Raw genomic sequence first — 15,994 nt, 5'->3', positions numbered from 1 at the left:
GTAGTTCAAAGAGCCCTGGTCAGCTCGTGGACGTTCTTCTGATTGGTTGGTGGGGAGGTAATCAGCAGTCAGCATCATCAGCCTTCTGGGTCCACCGGGTCTGGGGTCTACGTGCTTGTGGGCAGCATGCAGTTAACTTCTCCCACCTGGAGGGGGTTTCAGTATCTGCAAAACAGCTCGAAGATATTACGTGTGTATCCTTTGAGGGGGGACCGACAACCTGCGCCAAGGCTGCACTATTGTTTCTTGACTGCCCCTCCCTTGTCTCTGCATCCCCTCCCTTCCCTGATTAGCAACTGTTTGAACCTGCCCGTTGGAACTCAGGGAAGGTCCTGGAGGCTGAACGAAGCCTATTTCCTGTAATTGAGAAGTGGGGGACACAGAAAGGCTTTTGTGCCCAGGAGTGCCCAGGGTCTGGCTCGGTTTCAGGGCCACTTGTGGCCCACACTCTCATCTGTCCTTGCCGGGGGTGGTGTTCCACTGCCCGAGGATTCCCCGCCCCAGGTGTATCCCCACACCCTGCGCCACAAGTGAGCTCATCTGTAGGCAATAGAGCACTCAAGCTCAGCCCAGCCATCAGTCAACAAACTTCCAGTGAGTTCTCGCCCTGCCCATAAGGAACGACAGTAAGCACTGAGGCAAGGGAGCAAAGCCACAACCAGAAAGAAAAGAGATATTGTCTCTCTCTGGTCTCCCCACTGCTGAGATCAGTGGCTCCACTCGCACACAGGTGATGGCCAGGCTGCTGCCAAGGTCCACTTGGTTCTTAGCTCATCTTGCCTGTCAGTGTGCTCAGAGATCACCCCATCTGCAACTCCTCCCTCCAGCTCTCCCATATTTTTCTTCTGTCCTTATATCAAGGTTTCAGGGAAACAGAAGGAAGCTTGTCTTCATAAAAGGTGTGAGGACCTTGGTCTTAGATGCAGAGACGGCTGTGAGGCAAGAATCTGTGTTTCTTTCTACCGTGTTCCACGTGATTTACAAGTATTAAGCCATCAACAACCATGGTGTGAGACGCTTATGGTGTTTTGTGGAGAATTTGCTCAATATTCCCGACATTCCCTGCTTTTCATTCCTTTTTTTTGCCCCCTTGGACTGGAGGGGGCCACCACGACTGGCAAAATTTCTGACCAGAATAGCAAGCAGGTGCAATCTCTTTAAGCTCCAAGTACATTGGGGGGAGAGATTGCAAGTGAGCCAGCAAAGTGCATGCCCCATTAAGGGCGGGTCAATAACTAACACGTGTCAAAACATAAAAGTCCTATCATCACGCGTTCAACTGGGCAATCTTAAAAAATGGTAGCCCTATTTGGTCTATGTGATATGCTCTAAGATAGTATAGATTTTAGGAAAGCTTTCTTGCTTTTTTAAACCCCTCGAAGGATTAAACATGTTCCCTTTCTCGCTGTCTTCAGTAGATGAAGTTGTTTTGTGAATTTAGTGAATCTGACGACGAAATAAAACAGTAATGAAACGTTGTTTCCCTCATGTATTTTAGCATCCTCCAGGCAGAACTAATGAATATTCAGCAAGTGATTAGTTGGTACAACCCCATGTGCGTCCCCGAAGACCCATGCCAGCCACCCTTTCACAAGCAGTTTTACTTGGTAATTTACAAACGTACTGGCTGCGCTCTGCACCTGCCGGTACTGCAGTTGTTAGCCTAGGATGCAAAACGATTTCTAAATTAAGGTTCTGGACTTGTAAAATCAAGAAAGCCTGATCACCCACTATTTAACTGTGGTAGCCAATGAGTAACGGGATAAACAACCAGGACGAGTCCTTTAACCGTCCTAACATCCAAATAAGACGTCTACACAAGACGCAGGTGAAGCACAATTCAATTGGAGACATGTGAAAGGGCCCGTGTTCCCTGATTGAAAGTAGCTCCTTTTCTCCTGCGGTGTATAATAAACAGCGTGGTGGCCCGGGAGGGGCGGGGCTTGCATATTGGAGCCAGGTGAAACCTCAAATTGATGCAAGCTTATAAAAGCCGGGCTCTTGTCCCGGTAATACGGTGGGTCTTGGAAGCCGGCGAGGTAAGTGGGCGTCTGAGCGCGGCGAGCGGAGGCTGCGAGAAGCCGCGTCCCGGGACGCGGGGCTGCGCTGAGGAGGAGGAGGACGACAAGCTGGACGGAGTGAGCGGTGGACGGAGAGGAGCGGAGCGGGCGGCCCAGGGGAGGAAGGCTGGGCGAAGGAGGCGGCGGCGGCGGCGGCGGCGGAAAACGGGCCCGCCTCCGCGGCGTCCTCCAGTTCCCAGGCCCGGGCGGCCCCTCTGCTTCCCCGGCGGCGCGGAAAACGCGGGGGCGCCGACTCCTCCAGCGCCGGCGCGCCCCCGCCCGGCGCGCCTCCGCCCCCGCCCGCCCGGGCCGCGCTCGGAGCATGCGCGGTGGGCGGGCCGCCTCCGCCGCCCGAGTCGGAAGCGCGAGCGCCGGCGCCGCTGTCAGTGCGCGAGGGGCAAGCAGCGCGCCCGCGGCTCAGCTCCGGCCCGACTCCTGCCGCGCCTCGGCCGCCGCCCGCGCCCCCCGCTCCCGGCGGAGGCAGCAGGCGGTGGGGGGACCATGGCTGACGTCTTCCCGGCCAACGACTCGGCGGCGCCTCAGGATGTGGCCAACCGCTTCGCCCGCAAAGGGGCGCTGAGACAGAAGAACGTGCACGAGGTGAAGGACCACCGCTTCATCGCCCGCTTCTTCAAGCAGCCCACCTTCTGCAGCCACTGCACCGACTTCATCTGGTAGGTGCGCGCGGGAGGGCGCGGGGCCGGTCCTCCCCAGGCTTGGCCGCCTCTCCCGGGGAACTTGGGCAGCCGCTGGGAGTCCCAACTCGCCCGGGACGCCACGCGCGCCGGGCGGGACGCACGCGGGCAGGGCTCCCGGGAGTCGCCGCCCGGCCGGCCGCCCCCCACCGCGGCAGGGGCGACACGGAGGCCTCCCACCCCTTCCCGGCGCCCCCGGAACAGCCCGGGAGCCTCCGCGGGTCAGGGCCGAGCGCCGTGAAGAGTCGGAGGGCGGGTCCCCGGGGAAGAGCCTGGGAGGCGGCAGGCGGCGGCTGCGCGGCGCGGCCCGGGCGGGGGGCGAGGCGAGCCGGGCTGGGCGCCTCGCGGGTGTGGACGCGGCCTTTCCCCTCGGGCTCGGGCTCCGGCTCCGCTGCAGCCGTGGGTCCTGTCCGCTGCAGCCTGTACCTGTTGGGCATGGAGTGGCTCCGGCTTCCCTGCGTGAGCCCGGGGAGAGCGGACAGGGGACCAACTGTTGAGAGCGTGCGGGGGAGGAGGAGCGAAAGGGAGCCGGTAAAGGGCAGAAGGGCAGAGGGAGTCCTTTAAAATAAACCCCGTCAACACGGGGTCACGCTGGTAAAACCCAGCGTGTGAGGACAGAGCCCTTATTTAAGAAAAGTGCTGGTAGGCCTGAAGGTGCCAGAGTTCTGGTAACTTTCAGTGAACGGAGACAGTAACTCGGGAGTCCCCGGGGGTTAACGGGGACTGGGTAAGTGGTGGGCTTCAGAGGGGGGGGGCTCTGAATCCTGTGAAACTTAAAGGAAATCGTGTATGTGCTTTCTTCTGATGAGAGAACTAGCTTTTATTAACTGACTTTTTCACAAAGGTCAGTGCTCCCCCCTCAATTTTTTTTTTTTAAGAAAGCTGAAACTAAAGGCAGTCTAAATGCTCCAGTTAGAGGAGCAGTAGTTTCTTTTCGATTAGGTTGCTAGCCACCTTGCCTCTTCTACTTCTTCCAGGATGTAGGACGCCCTCCCCAAGTCAGATATGTCTGGGGTTCCTTAACTCCTACCCCCACCCCCACCCCCAGGCTGGGGAATGGCACCAGGGTGACAACACAGAGTGCGCCCTGCCACCAGCCAGCTGGCATATGGATCTTGCTGGGGCCCTCTGGAGAACGCTACCTGGATGCATCACATCTGGGGGAAATCATCTCTAAGGGCAAGTCCCACAAACATGGTGCTAATAGGTGTTTAACTTTTCCTTTATGCGTGGCTTTGTCTGAATCCATCACACCTGGGAAAAATCATCTCTAAGGGCAAGTCCCACAAACATGGTGCTAATTAAGAGGTGTTTAACTTTTCCTTTATGCATGGCTTTATCTGAATCCATCACACCTGGGAAAATCATCTCTAAGGGCAAGTCCCACAAACGTGCTAATTAATAGGTGTTTAACTTTTCCTTAATGCTTGGCTTTATCTGAATCTATCACACCTGGGAAAATCATCTCTGAGGGCAAGTCCCACAAACATGGTGCTAATTAATAGGTGTTTAACTTTTCCTTTATGCGTGGCTTTATCTGAATCCATCACACCTGGGAAAATCATCTTTAAGGGCAAGTCCCACAAATGTGCTAATTAATAGGTGTTTAATTTTTCCTTTGTGTGGCTTTATCTGAATCCATCACACCTGGGAAAGTCGTCTCCAAGGGAGAGCCCCACCAATGTGGTGCTAATACGGTGCTTAATTTTCTTTTAGAAATCAGCTCAAAAGTACACTTATGAAAAGCACAGCTACCTCCATGAATGGTTTCCAATGTGTAGTCAGTGTATGAAGCAGTTGTGCTCCAAGGAGCACATAGGTAATTGTAGATAAGACTATTAAAGTTCTTGGAGCATCAGGGCAGAGAGGAGATTGCTGTTTAGTTAAGGGGAGGTCTTCAGCCTCATGTATCAGCTGTGAAATTCCATTAAAAGGGAACAGCTAGACTACTGATTACTTTTGCAGGAAGTAGGTAAGGTAGAAAAGGGACTTGCAACATATATATCCAGGCTAGCTGAAGACTTTCCACTATCAATTGCTAGCCCCTGGTGAACTGATGTGGCATGTCAGGTCACCAGGTGTAACGTGAGTGGAAAATAAAGATCTCCCCGTCCTCTTTCTCCTGGAGTAATCCCTGAAACAGTTCTCTGCTTAGCTGTAAAGCAACCCCTTGGAAGTTCCAGGAAAATATTCCCCAGCATTGTCTAGCAGTGGTTTTAATTTTTCAGTTTTCTTCTTTGGGTCCTTGATTTACAAGTCATTTAAATAATAAAGCACTGATATTTTAAAACTAAGTGCGTTTAAGTATTTTCTGGGTGGGGATGACTAAGTTAATTATAAAGATATGCGAAGTGCTTTGTAAACTTAAAATGCTATGTAAAGCAAGAGATTATGACTCATAACCTTCTGAGAATTTTAATGTAGTTCATCCTAGTTGGAATGGTGTTTGTAATTTAACGTCCACGTCAGGGTTTTCTGCTTAGAAAGTAAATTCTCTAAAGTAATTTACAAGAACAAAATAGCTCCAGAATGTGCTTTGGACGCTATTGGTTCTCAGTAAAATTAGATCATAATCTCACATGCAAAAAATAGGGATGATACTTTGTAAAATGTGGCTCCTTTAAGCCAAAGTTTAATGTTGAGAGTGGTGCTGCTTGGTAATCTCTAGACAAATAATGCTTAAATTCACAACAAATGATGAAGCTGCTTTTTAGTTGTCTTCAGGGAGAAACAATTTTCAGTTGGTCTCTAGGGACCAAGTTCAGCCTTTTTTTTTTTTTTTTTTTTTTTTTAAACCATAAGGTCAGGCCCTTCTTGTTACCTGAATGTTGTAGCCAACAACTTTATAGTCATGTTCTTGTCTTGAAATTTAAGTATTGGTAACAAAGTGTAAAAAACAAAACAAAACAAAAACCCTTGAATACGTTGAAACAGTTTAGTGAGCCTTATGGAGGCCAGATTTTTTCAAAGTTGCATTGACCCTGTGCTCTGAGCTATTTAGGCATGTTTTCCTGTCACATCATTGGGTTTCATGTACAAACCTTTAACTCTAGAAAGCTTTGTTACATAACTGGCTTAAGATATGGTATCCAACACAAAATATGTTAAGAAATCTTCTTCTTGTTTGTTTTTCAGGGGGTTTGGGAAACAAGGCTTCCAGTGCCAAGGTAAGCTGCCATGTTGGATTTTATTTTCGAGTACAGCATGAAATAAGCATTCCAGACAGGAACGGTGTTTCCAGTCATCTTTTCTTTGATCCCCCCCCCCAAAAAAACGTTGTTTAGATGTTCTCAAAATATGAGGGCTGTAAATTTGGGCCTTAAAAAAATTGTTTGGTATTGCCTAGTAATCTGCATGTAGAGCTGCCTTTTCCTTCAAGGGAGAAACCTTCCTGTGACTTATTTTTTTTGCCAAGAACATTCTTGTCAGAAATTGCTGTCTTTTGTGTGGGTGTTCAGAAAAAAATGAAATCACTCTGTGTGTGGCTTTTCTTTCTTCCTGTTTTTGTTCGTCTCTTACCTAGGCATTGGGTTGGACTCCTGATTTTGGGCCGTACAGCACACCAGTAAGTTCTGGTTACAATTTGCTATCTGGGCTTCGGTTTATTAGGGCAAGTGGAAAGTACATTCTAGCCTGGAAAATATTATCCTAACACTGTTTAATATTAAGTGCGTTAGAGACACACGGGGTGTACTTCCTGTAACTTTAAAATTGTGCTCGTAAGTTGGTTACCATTTAAAACCTGCATGCTTGTGAACTTGTTATATGCCTTTTCTAAACACTTAGATGCAGGTATTTTATGTATAATCTATCAGTATTCTACTTTCCTTCACATCGTGCTTAACACCCCGATTGAATAAATTTATTTGGAGAGTCACATTGAGAAATCAAGTTGAGTCCTTTGAAAAAGAATGAAAGGCGTGTTTCCAGTCTCTTTAAGAGATGAAAGGAAGATGTGACTCTTTCCACTTCTCAGAGTTGTGGACCTGAACTTCATAGGCAACGTTTGAAGTCTTTGAACATGATTTTAGGAAATTTAAAGACGTAACCTTGTGATTCTGGGCTAATGTGATACCTATCTCCTGTCATTTTTGGTAATGTGTTTGGGTGGAGACCTAGGGAAACTCATAAGAAAAATATTTACTAAATGTTCTAGATAACGCACAAGAGAAAGGAGGTAGTTATGTAGAAAATGAGTTTTTTAAACACACAGAACCTAGGATAAGGTTTGTCCCTTTGAGACCTGCAGGTTTTGTTGGTGAAATCGGAGAGTGGCCATACTGGGCTACAGCAGCACCTGAATGGTTTTCTCAGCATCTATTGAACTTTCAGTGGATGAACAGGTTAATCTCACGTCGATCACTCCCTTTTACCTTAATTATAAAAGTGCTACTCATAAATTGCCCCAACACTATAAAAGTGAAATCTTGTTTCCTTTCCCACCCTCAGGAATAACTTCTATTTAAGACATCCATTCATTCACTTATTTACACATACTTTTTAAAAAAGAGATCAAAATTTTCAGTCATTCTGCACCTTTTTTTTTTTTTTTTTTTTTAGCTACTAGGTGGTAGGTATCCTTCCATATTAAAACATCAGTTCTTCCTTATTTGCATGTGTGGAAATAGCAAATTGATTCACCTGTCTGAGACATTTTAAATGTTTTTAAGTTCTCTACTATTGTAGTACAAATATAGCTGTCAATATCCTTGGACTCTAGGTATTTCTGCAATAGATACAAAGAAGTGTGTGGATACCTTTTAAACTGCAATGAGCACAGCTTAAGTTGCTCTCCAAAAAGGTTCCAATTTGTTTTTTCAGTATCAATATGAGAATACCCCTTTCTCTTCACTCTTACCTGTATTGGATAATATAAATCTTCATTTTTGCTCTGGTAGGTGAAAAAGGGCCTCTTTTGAATTCCATCTCCTGTGTAAGGTTGAGCACTTCTTCCAACATGTTTTAGCCCCTTGTATCTGTCCTGTGAATTTCCTTATATTTGAAATTCAGGGTTTACAAACCAAACTATAGCAGTGAACGTGTGCTCTATGCAGTATTCTTTGCTTTGAAGAATTAAACCTGATCCCTTGAATGAGTTCCCTTATTGCATTTACAGATGTTTAATTCACAGAAAGCATTTCAAGTATAAGCCTGTTCGTGGGGAGCTGCTTGTTACAGTTGTGTAGTTACGTGTGATCTGTAGTTCTTGACTTCCGAGCAGGCCTATGCTAAACCCATTATCTTATTGTTGGTTGTAACTTAGATAATGTTAGCTCAGGGCAATGCTCTTAATCACACAATGGTTACCCAGTGTTTCCTATTTTGGTACTTGTCTCAGTCTTAAATATATTCTTAAATGGTCAGATGTTAAGTTTTCTCTTGATGTTCTGTAACTCAACTTTTCCTGTTGGTTTGGTTTGATAGGCTCATTCTTAGAAGAATGACTCGTCCTCGTGTGCCCTTGGCAGCCCACCCTCTAGGGATGACAGCTGGAGGCTGAGGCTGCTTTTAGTACCCGTACTTGTCACCTGATGGAGGGGGTAGTGCTCCAGCTCTTAGTATGTAGCGTGTTGCTTTGGTCAGAAGATAAAATACCTGCAGCTGAGTTTACTTCGGCTTAAGAGGGGCAGATGCTCCAAACGAGTCACATATACATGGACTCGTTTAGCTTTTAAACCTAAAATATTCACCATCATTTTACTTAGTGTTAAGTCAGAATTGGAAGACTAAAGAATAAGCGAGTTTTAGTCCTTAAAACCGGGTTTGTAATCTGTACCATCTAGAAAGCATATTTTATAAGGGTGTTTCTAAAAGAGATATGTAAGGTGATTTCCCACTTCTTCCCTTCCCCCAAGATATAGCATAAATATGGAAGCAGGAAGCTTTTCTGAAGAGATCTGCTGGGTCATTCCCACTTTTACCTGATGGACTCTATTCGGTCCTTACAGCACACGTGGTACAGGGGTACAACCCTGAAAATGTGTTACCAGGGCAAGTAACACAGGATGAACCTGCGGTGAGAATTTGCTGCCTGACATGGTTGGAACCAAGGACCTTAAATGTTGGGGAGGGAGGAGGAGGACAGGGTAGATCTTGAAGCCATGGAACCTTCTTCAGGTTCTTAGAGATGAAGACAAGCGTGTCCATTTGTAGATCCGAAATGACAGGACTCGAATTTGCTTTACTTTTGTTTGGCTTATTCTGTGGGTTGGCTTGATCTGTTCCGTGCTCATTTCATCTCCGTGAGGCTGCTGGAGAGCTTGGCCCTTGCCTACTTCTTAAAGAATACAAGTAAGCTTGTCTGGCCCTGGTCATTGAGGAAGTTGAGATTCAAGCCCGGAAGGTCTGTCCAGTTGGGGTCTCTGTCCTGCTCAGGCTGCTTCCACCAGCAGCTGTCCGAGAGTGCCGGGCTTCCCAGATGCTCTCCATCGGGGGCCGTGGAACCCCAAAACAGCCTTATCTCCTACTTTCTCTACTGGGAAAGGGAATGAGCCAACTTTTTTTTTTTTCCCCCTCAGTTAGCAAGACCCATGCCCTTCTCTACTTAACAGCGATAGAAAAACAGCCTCTCAAAAAGTGACCTGCTTACTTGACGGGCCAAATAGTCTGTTACATCTGGCTAACCTGCTTCTTCTGTTTTCCCTGCTTTTTCTATTCCTTCCTTCGTGGTGAAACGTCACAAGTGAAAATGTACTGTCACCCAGGCTCTCTGAATACACGCTGGAGACAGCATCAGTATGAATTCCCACGGATGACCGGGACCTACTGTTGTGGCTCTTTGTCCTGGCTGGTCCGCCTGGCACGTTTAGGCCGTCCGCAGGGAATTTCACGTTCATGTGCTTGCACAGCGCTGCTGAGCCAGGTTTGACTTGAGCCATTTCCCTGCTGAGTACACATCAAATACTGTACGGAACCTGTGAGGCTGACTGAAGCTCTGTATTTTTCCATCGTTGAGGGTGAAAAAATCAGCTTTCTCTACCCGTTTCCTAATGACATTCTATCTTGAAGGCCCGTTTCAGGGTCGATGTTTCGGCTTACCAAAGTAGGACAGTGCTTGATATTCCTTCTCTGAGAACGAAAGTTGATGTTTGAAGAAAAAAGAATGGTTTCCCCCCTTTGGCTGTAGGAGCTGAGGAATTCCAGAAAACTGGGCCCATCCTAAGGGAGGGTGACCTTTAACAGAAAGGGGATTGAGTTGGCAGCTTTTCAGAAAAGGATGCCTAGTTACTCATCACAAGCCTCAGGGTTCTGAGCGCCAAGCAGTGTGGACAGCGAGTGCCAGGAGAGGGGTGGGGGCAGGGACCCGGGCGGGGCTGCGTGGTGAGGCTGGCCGCCTTTGACAAAGTACCCATCCTTTCCGTGTACTGGACTGGCCACCCCTAGACTCCGGGGTGGCCCATCGATTTCCGAAGTTGATGCCAGGATTTTCCATCTTCAGAACAGGTCAGCGTGTCAGGACCCTGCTTCTCACTTGGTTCCCCTCCCCCCAGATTAGAAGCCATGTGGACTATAGATGAGCGTCTGGTTATCTGTAAGTTCCAAAGAGGCAGGTCCAAGTAAGAGTGAGTGTAATTTCGAAACTGGAGGTTTTGCACTGAGGTCAGACTAAAGGGTTATTTCAACTTCAAAGATGAAATTGTCCGTAATCCCTAAAATGCAGGAAAGTGTGATTGAGATGGGCAGTTGGAACTTTCTTTTCCTCTCAGAAGTAGAGACGCATGAAGAAAACTTAGTATAGGGGATTCCCATTTGGTGCAAACTGTTACGAAATGATTTCTGATTAATGGCTTTTTGAATTGCTGCTCTTTCACTTGGTACATTAAGTGAAAGTGCTTTTATTCACACGCATACCCCCCACCCCCCGAAGTTGATGCTGAGGTGTGTGGAGTGGTTATTCCTCCTACTTAGGCAGTAGAAATCTCAAATATTTATTTTTGCAGATGAATCTGACATGCAGATTTCCTTTAATTTTACCATGTGTCTTAGTGTCCTGAGTGTTTCACTCTCCTGGATGATATTCAGATGTAAGTTTTCAGTCACATTGACCCTTAACATGCTAATTTTTTTCCTTCAGAGTGATTTTCAAAGTGCCATTAACTGCCTGCAGAGCTTCCCTGTATGGATGGAGTCCGGCTCCTTGCCAGGACATTGAGTCTCTTCAATCCCGCCGCCTTGCTTTTTCTGACTCATCTTAAGGCTGCTCTCCTTTCTCCCATCCTCCTGTCACTTGAAGTAAGCTGTACTTTTCCAGAAAGTGTGTTCTCTCCATTCTTTCTCCAACCTTTTTTTGCCCAGATAGTACACTTTGAGTCTTAGCCTAAAGTTTAGCCTGGACCTTTTCCGTCCTCCCTGCCATTCTGGACGCTCTCCCTCTCATAGGACCCACCCTCCACAGTATTTCCTGTCTGTTTCCTCTCCTAGCCTCGGGAGCAAGGACTGAGGCTTATTTCTCTGTCTTCCATGTTTAATGCAGTGCCTGGTGCTCGGTTGATACTACGTAAATATTTGCTGGGTGTGAGATTGTATAAATATTAGAGGTATGGTATGAATGTTCCTAGCTGGAAGGATCACAGTGACTTCTGCCTGCCTACTGGTTTTTTTTTTTTTTTTTTTTTTTTTAATATATATTTATTTTTGGCTGTGTTGGGTCTTCGTTGCTGCACGCGGGCTTTCTCTAGTTGCAGCGAGCAGGGGCTACTCTTCGTTGCGGTGCGTGGGCTTCTCATTGCGGTGGCTTCCCGTGGAGCACAGGCTCTAGGCACACGGGCTTCAGTAGTTGTGGTTCGTCGGTTCTAGAGCGCAGGCTCGGTAGTTGTGGCGCACGGACTTAGCCCCTCCGTGGCACATTGGGATCTTCCCAGCCCAGGACACGAACCCGTGTCCCCTGCATTGGCAGGTGGATTCTTAACCACTGTGCCACCAGGGAAGCCCCTGCCTATTTTAAAGTCTAGTTTATAATCCAAAGTTATGTCAGCGAGGGGGTAGATCTTGAGATGGCCTAAGAGAAGGTGATTTCTGAAGCTCAGCATACTTAGTCCAAAATATAGAACAGAAAATTCTAATTTGTATCGGTAATAAGTTCTATGTCATGTTAAGCTTAATGAATTAGTATGATAGGAATAAACCACTTGGTGTGCCTGCCTTCTAACTTTAGAGAAGTATCTGGACATCAGAATGAATCTTTCTGCCACAGATAAAACAAGAGCATGGTATGGGCCACAGCAGGAGGGGGCGATGCCTTGGGTGTACAGGGGTGAAAAGTTAAAACCAGTGCCAGGATGTGTTTGGTACAGTCATTTAAATGGTCCTTTGCTTGGAGATTGCTAATGGCTGAAACCAGATGGTAATGCTCCAGAGGGAGTAGTAGCTCGACTTCATTCTGGTGTTTTTAAACTTCTTGTTCCTGAAAGGTTTCTGCACCTTCACGTGAGGAGTGGAGGGACAGCATTGGGGGCGCAGGGGTGGAACGGTTGTCACCCAGTTGCAATCCCTTGACAGGCTTCAGTCAGTTGAAAGAAACTCGTGTTAAATGCTGCCTCATGCCAGACATCCAGGAGCTTTCTCATTTTGTATACTTCTTTGCAAAAACGCCCCATTAAGCACAGGATATGGTCATTTGTAAAGAAATGAGTGCTGAAGAATCTGCCAGGCTGGTGGGGTGGAGCTTGTGGGGTGGAGCTCGGGTTCAGATTCTCATCGTTCTGCAGAAAGCACTTTTCAGAGCCAGATGGAAACTTTTTTGGTACTTACAGAGCCTGAATTTATATTAAGGGAGGAAAGAATGATGCCATTGAGGGAAACACTGAAGTATGTCTTGGTGACATAGAACGAGGGCCTCCCTGTCCTCATCTGTCTGTCAGAATTCCCCCAACAAACCCTTTGTCACGTCTCTCCCATCAAACTGAAAACTCAGGTTAGACTTTAACCTGAGGCATACGAACATTTCAGGATTGGCATGGTTTTAGCAGTCAAATCTAGTTGAAATTTCTACAGCTGCATTAAAAGAAACCCTCTGTTAAATAATACAAAGGGGAAAATGGCTTCTGGAAATAGATTTCTATCAAGAACGGAATAGAGGGGGGGAATGATTTGATTGTCAGCACAAGATAAGAATTATTTTAAGAGTGAGTTCACAAAGTAAGATTAGCATGAGAGCACTTAATCTTTGATGCCTTCATTTGCTGTTTTCCCCCGAATATCTATACACCTCTAGTTTGGGCATGTTGGGAAATACAAGATCATTTATTAACTGGGGTGATTTCAATAGGTAAGAAATAAGAGTGGAAGCCCAGGACCTGACGGTGTGTACTATAAACAAACTTAGATCCAACTTGGACAGACTTGTATGAGAAATGGGATAAGAGCATGATCCAATCAACAGCTGAATTGTGAGCAAAATTCTATTTTAGAGATGATCTAACTCCTAAGTGCCGGTGATCCTGTTGGTGAAACCATGATGCTTGGAGTGATGAGGCTAGTACCTCATGCACTGTAGTCTACGGTGGAGAGGTTTTCCTGTATTTGAGACACGATAACAAGCGCCCATGTCGTGCTTACTCTTAAATCCTGTTCTGAGCACTTTTTATTCCTCATTTTGATCCTCATGACACTTCTGAAAAGGTCCGCAGTGTTATCCCCACTTTACAGCTAGGGAAACTGAGGCACAGAAGTTTGGCAACTCGCCCAATGTCCCATAGTTGGGAAATGGTGGAGCCTGGGGCTCGCACCAGGCAGTGAGGGTCCAAACTCCGTGCTGTTGCCCCAGGTGCCCCGCTACACAGTTCCTCTTGCTTTGTTAGACTTTAGTCCCCTCACCGGATGGTAGGAGGTATGCAGGGATGAAGTGGTTCAACTCGGGAACGCTTCTGTGCTTGCTGCCGGTAGTGGGAGATTGTGCTGGACGCTGCAGGGCAGAAAGCCTGGCAGTGCAGATGGAGAGAGCTCACCGTAGTAAGTCTGAACCAAGTAGGAGTCGACTGACATGATGACGAAGATGGTTTTTGGGCTCCTTAGGAGGTGGCTTTCGATTTGGGCTTTGTAGGATGCGTGGGATTTCCTTCAGTTGGGGAGCTGGGGGGAAATGCTCTACTGTGAGGAAATAATGGAGCAAAAGAGCCTGAAAACGACTTTGGGGGTCCGGGGAGGCTGTGGTGCTGGCGGTGTTGCCAGCCCCGACCCCCAGACAGGGCAGATGGAGAAATGTACGAGGGTCTACCCCCCTGCCTGTCCCCACACGTGCGTGGGCTCTTCTGCGCTAATCCCTGACTTCCTCTTGTAGTTTTTAACTGTCATGCTGACTTTTCAGAAAGATGTTGCAGTTACAGGAGATAACAGTATTATACCCATGTCAGATATGATGTATTAATATTTTGGAAAATGTGTTTTAGTAAGGGTGCTGCTCTGACACTATTCCGAGGGTCTTTGTTCTGAAGCTGGTACTGTTGGTGGCAGCTGGAAGTGCAGGGTGTTTTCCAGCCTGGAGATTAGGACTGGAGGTGATAACGAATGCTGAGTTCCAATAGGCTTATACACATCAATAAGGGAAATAATAAGAAAGAAATAAAACATTCACATATTTAAAACTGGCAGCACATTGTTCTTTAAAAACTGCACACTGGTTTATTCTGCCAGAATCTCTGGTTCATTATCAGTAGTTATTTCTTCTCCACGGGGCTAAACTCTGGGAAAGTGTTATAACCCTAATCAGAATCCTTGGAAGGTAAAGGGGTGCTGCAGAGCACCTCAGGTGGGAACATAAGATGGGCTTTCATCTGGATTTCAGCTTTGTGAAATCGGAACTCACGGAAGACTGCTGCTGCGCTGGCATGTGCTTGGCATATGCCCCCCCCCTCCCCGGGGAGCTGGCGTTCCCGTCCCCGCTCTGCAGGGGTGGACGCTGGGGCAGAGGCTAAGAGCTCGCCCACTGTCCTGCAGCTTTGAGACCAGGGTGGTGATGGGGTGTCTGTTTCATCGCGGTAGTTCCTTGTTGGTATCTGAAGCTATGGTGATAAGTAGCCAGTCCCTTTTACTCACCTTTTCACTTGTTTTTCCTTCTGTCAGGTTTTCTAATAAAGGATGATTTGTGGTGCTGTTTGTAATTGGAATAAAACTCATTGGTTCAAGAAAGCTACGCTCATGCTTGTAAAGGTTTGCGTTAGTTTCCATTCAGATTTGTTTTGAAGTTCAGTGGCAGTAAATGAGCTTAAATTATTTTCCTCCTTTTGAATTACTGCATACAACTATAGATGACTATCTTAAAATGTGAAGATGGGAGATGGCTCACTTTTAAAACTTTGGAAATTGCAACTTGATTCTTAACTGTTTTACAGTGTAGGGAGTAGTTTAAATCATACTTTTCTTCTAAAAGGTGCTTGATGCAGTTGTAATCATGAAAAGTTGTAAGTTGACATTAACAGGTGGATGACAAAATGATCCTGTTGTGAATCATATGCCTAATTTTGAAATCTTGAGTGAATCTGATGTTTTCACATGGTGAGTTTGATCACTAAAGTGATTTTTATCACTTTAGTTTTACATTAGTTTCTTCGATCTGAGTGACTCATTAACATGGAAAACTTGATCATTCTTCTGTTTTAATTTCAGTTTCTAACAGTTGAGAAGCACGCAGGACTGATTCTTATTTATTCTTTAGGTTCAAAATCAAGTTTGGGTTAAGGGTTGAGATGCATTGTCTTACTTTCTCTTTCTTGCTTAATCAGTACCATCAAGCACCACAGCACCTGCTGGTTGAGTTGAGTCTGATCATGTGATGCAAATTAACTTGCAAAATCACAATTTATTAAAGATTAGTTGTTGGGTGGGAGCTGGAACAGTTTATTGCTTGAGATGTGCCGTGGTGGTCTAAAATGAACCTAATGCACTGCTGTCGAATAATTAACATAAACGGTAAAGGTATTGGAGATAAGATAACTCATTGGGCGAGGCTCTGGGCTTATTCTTCAGTTAATATGACGGTGAGAGGTGTAATACTAATGCTTTTCATGATTAAAGCATAAACTTGGGGAGAATACAGCATTCATGCTGTTAACGTTGATAGGCTTGTTCGTGAACAAGGTGCTTGGCTAACTTGCCTGTTGGTGGAGAATTAATGAAGTTTTATCCCAAAGTTCTGAAAGTGCATCGTCAACTTCTGGCTCTTGTTTGCATTTCCTGTGTGTCCCTTTTATGTCAAGTTTTAGTTGATCTGTATATTTTGTCCGAGCAGCCTGAAACTATGTG

At 46.4% G+C, this 15,994-nt stretch overlaps 1 protein-coding gene across 2 annotated transcripts in view; it reads left to right on the top strand.

The window, feature by feature from the left end:
- The first annotated feature begins 886 nt into the window (after positions 1-886).
- PRKCA (protein kinase C alpha) overlaps positions 887-15,994 on the top strand; it is a 364,830-nt gene continuing 349,722 nt past the window's right edge. Inside the window, exons 1-2 of one of the 2 annotated variants that reach the window (XM_036836347.1) lie at positions 887-2,734; positions 5,891-5,922. In XM_036836347.1, coding sequence (XP_036692242.1) covers positions 1,977-2,734; positions 5,891-5,922 — 790 coding nt within the window. In that variant the 5' untranslated portion in view covers positions 887-1,976. The remainder of the gene's footprint in view (positions 2,735-5,890; positions 5,923-15,994) is intronic. The other variant, XM_036836348.1, reaches the window with a different exon arrangement.

Source organism: Balaenoptera musculus, chromosome 20 (assembly GCF_009873245.2).
Source record: "Balaenoptera musculus isolate JJ_BM4_2016_0621 chromosome 20, mBalMus1.pri.v3, whole genome shotgun sequence".
NCBI lineage: Eukaryota > Metazoa > Chordata > Mammalia > Artiodactyla > Balaenopteridae > Balaenoptera > Balaenoptera musculus.
The sequence above is the reverse complement of the archived record's forward strand: the minus strand, read 5'-3'. Positions and strand labels throughout refer to the sequence as shown.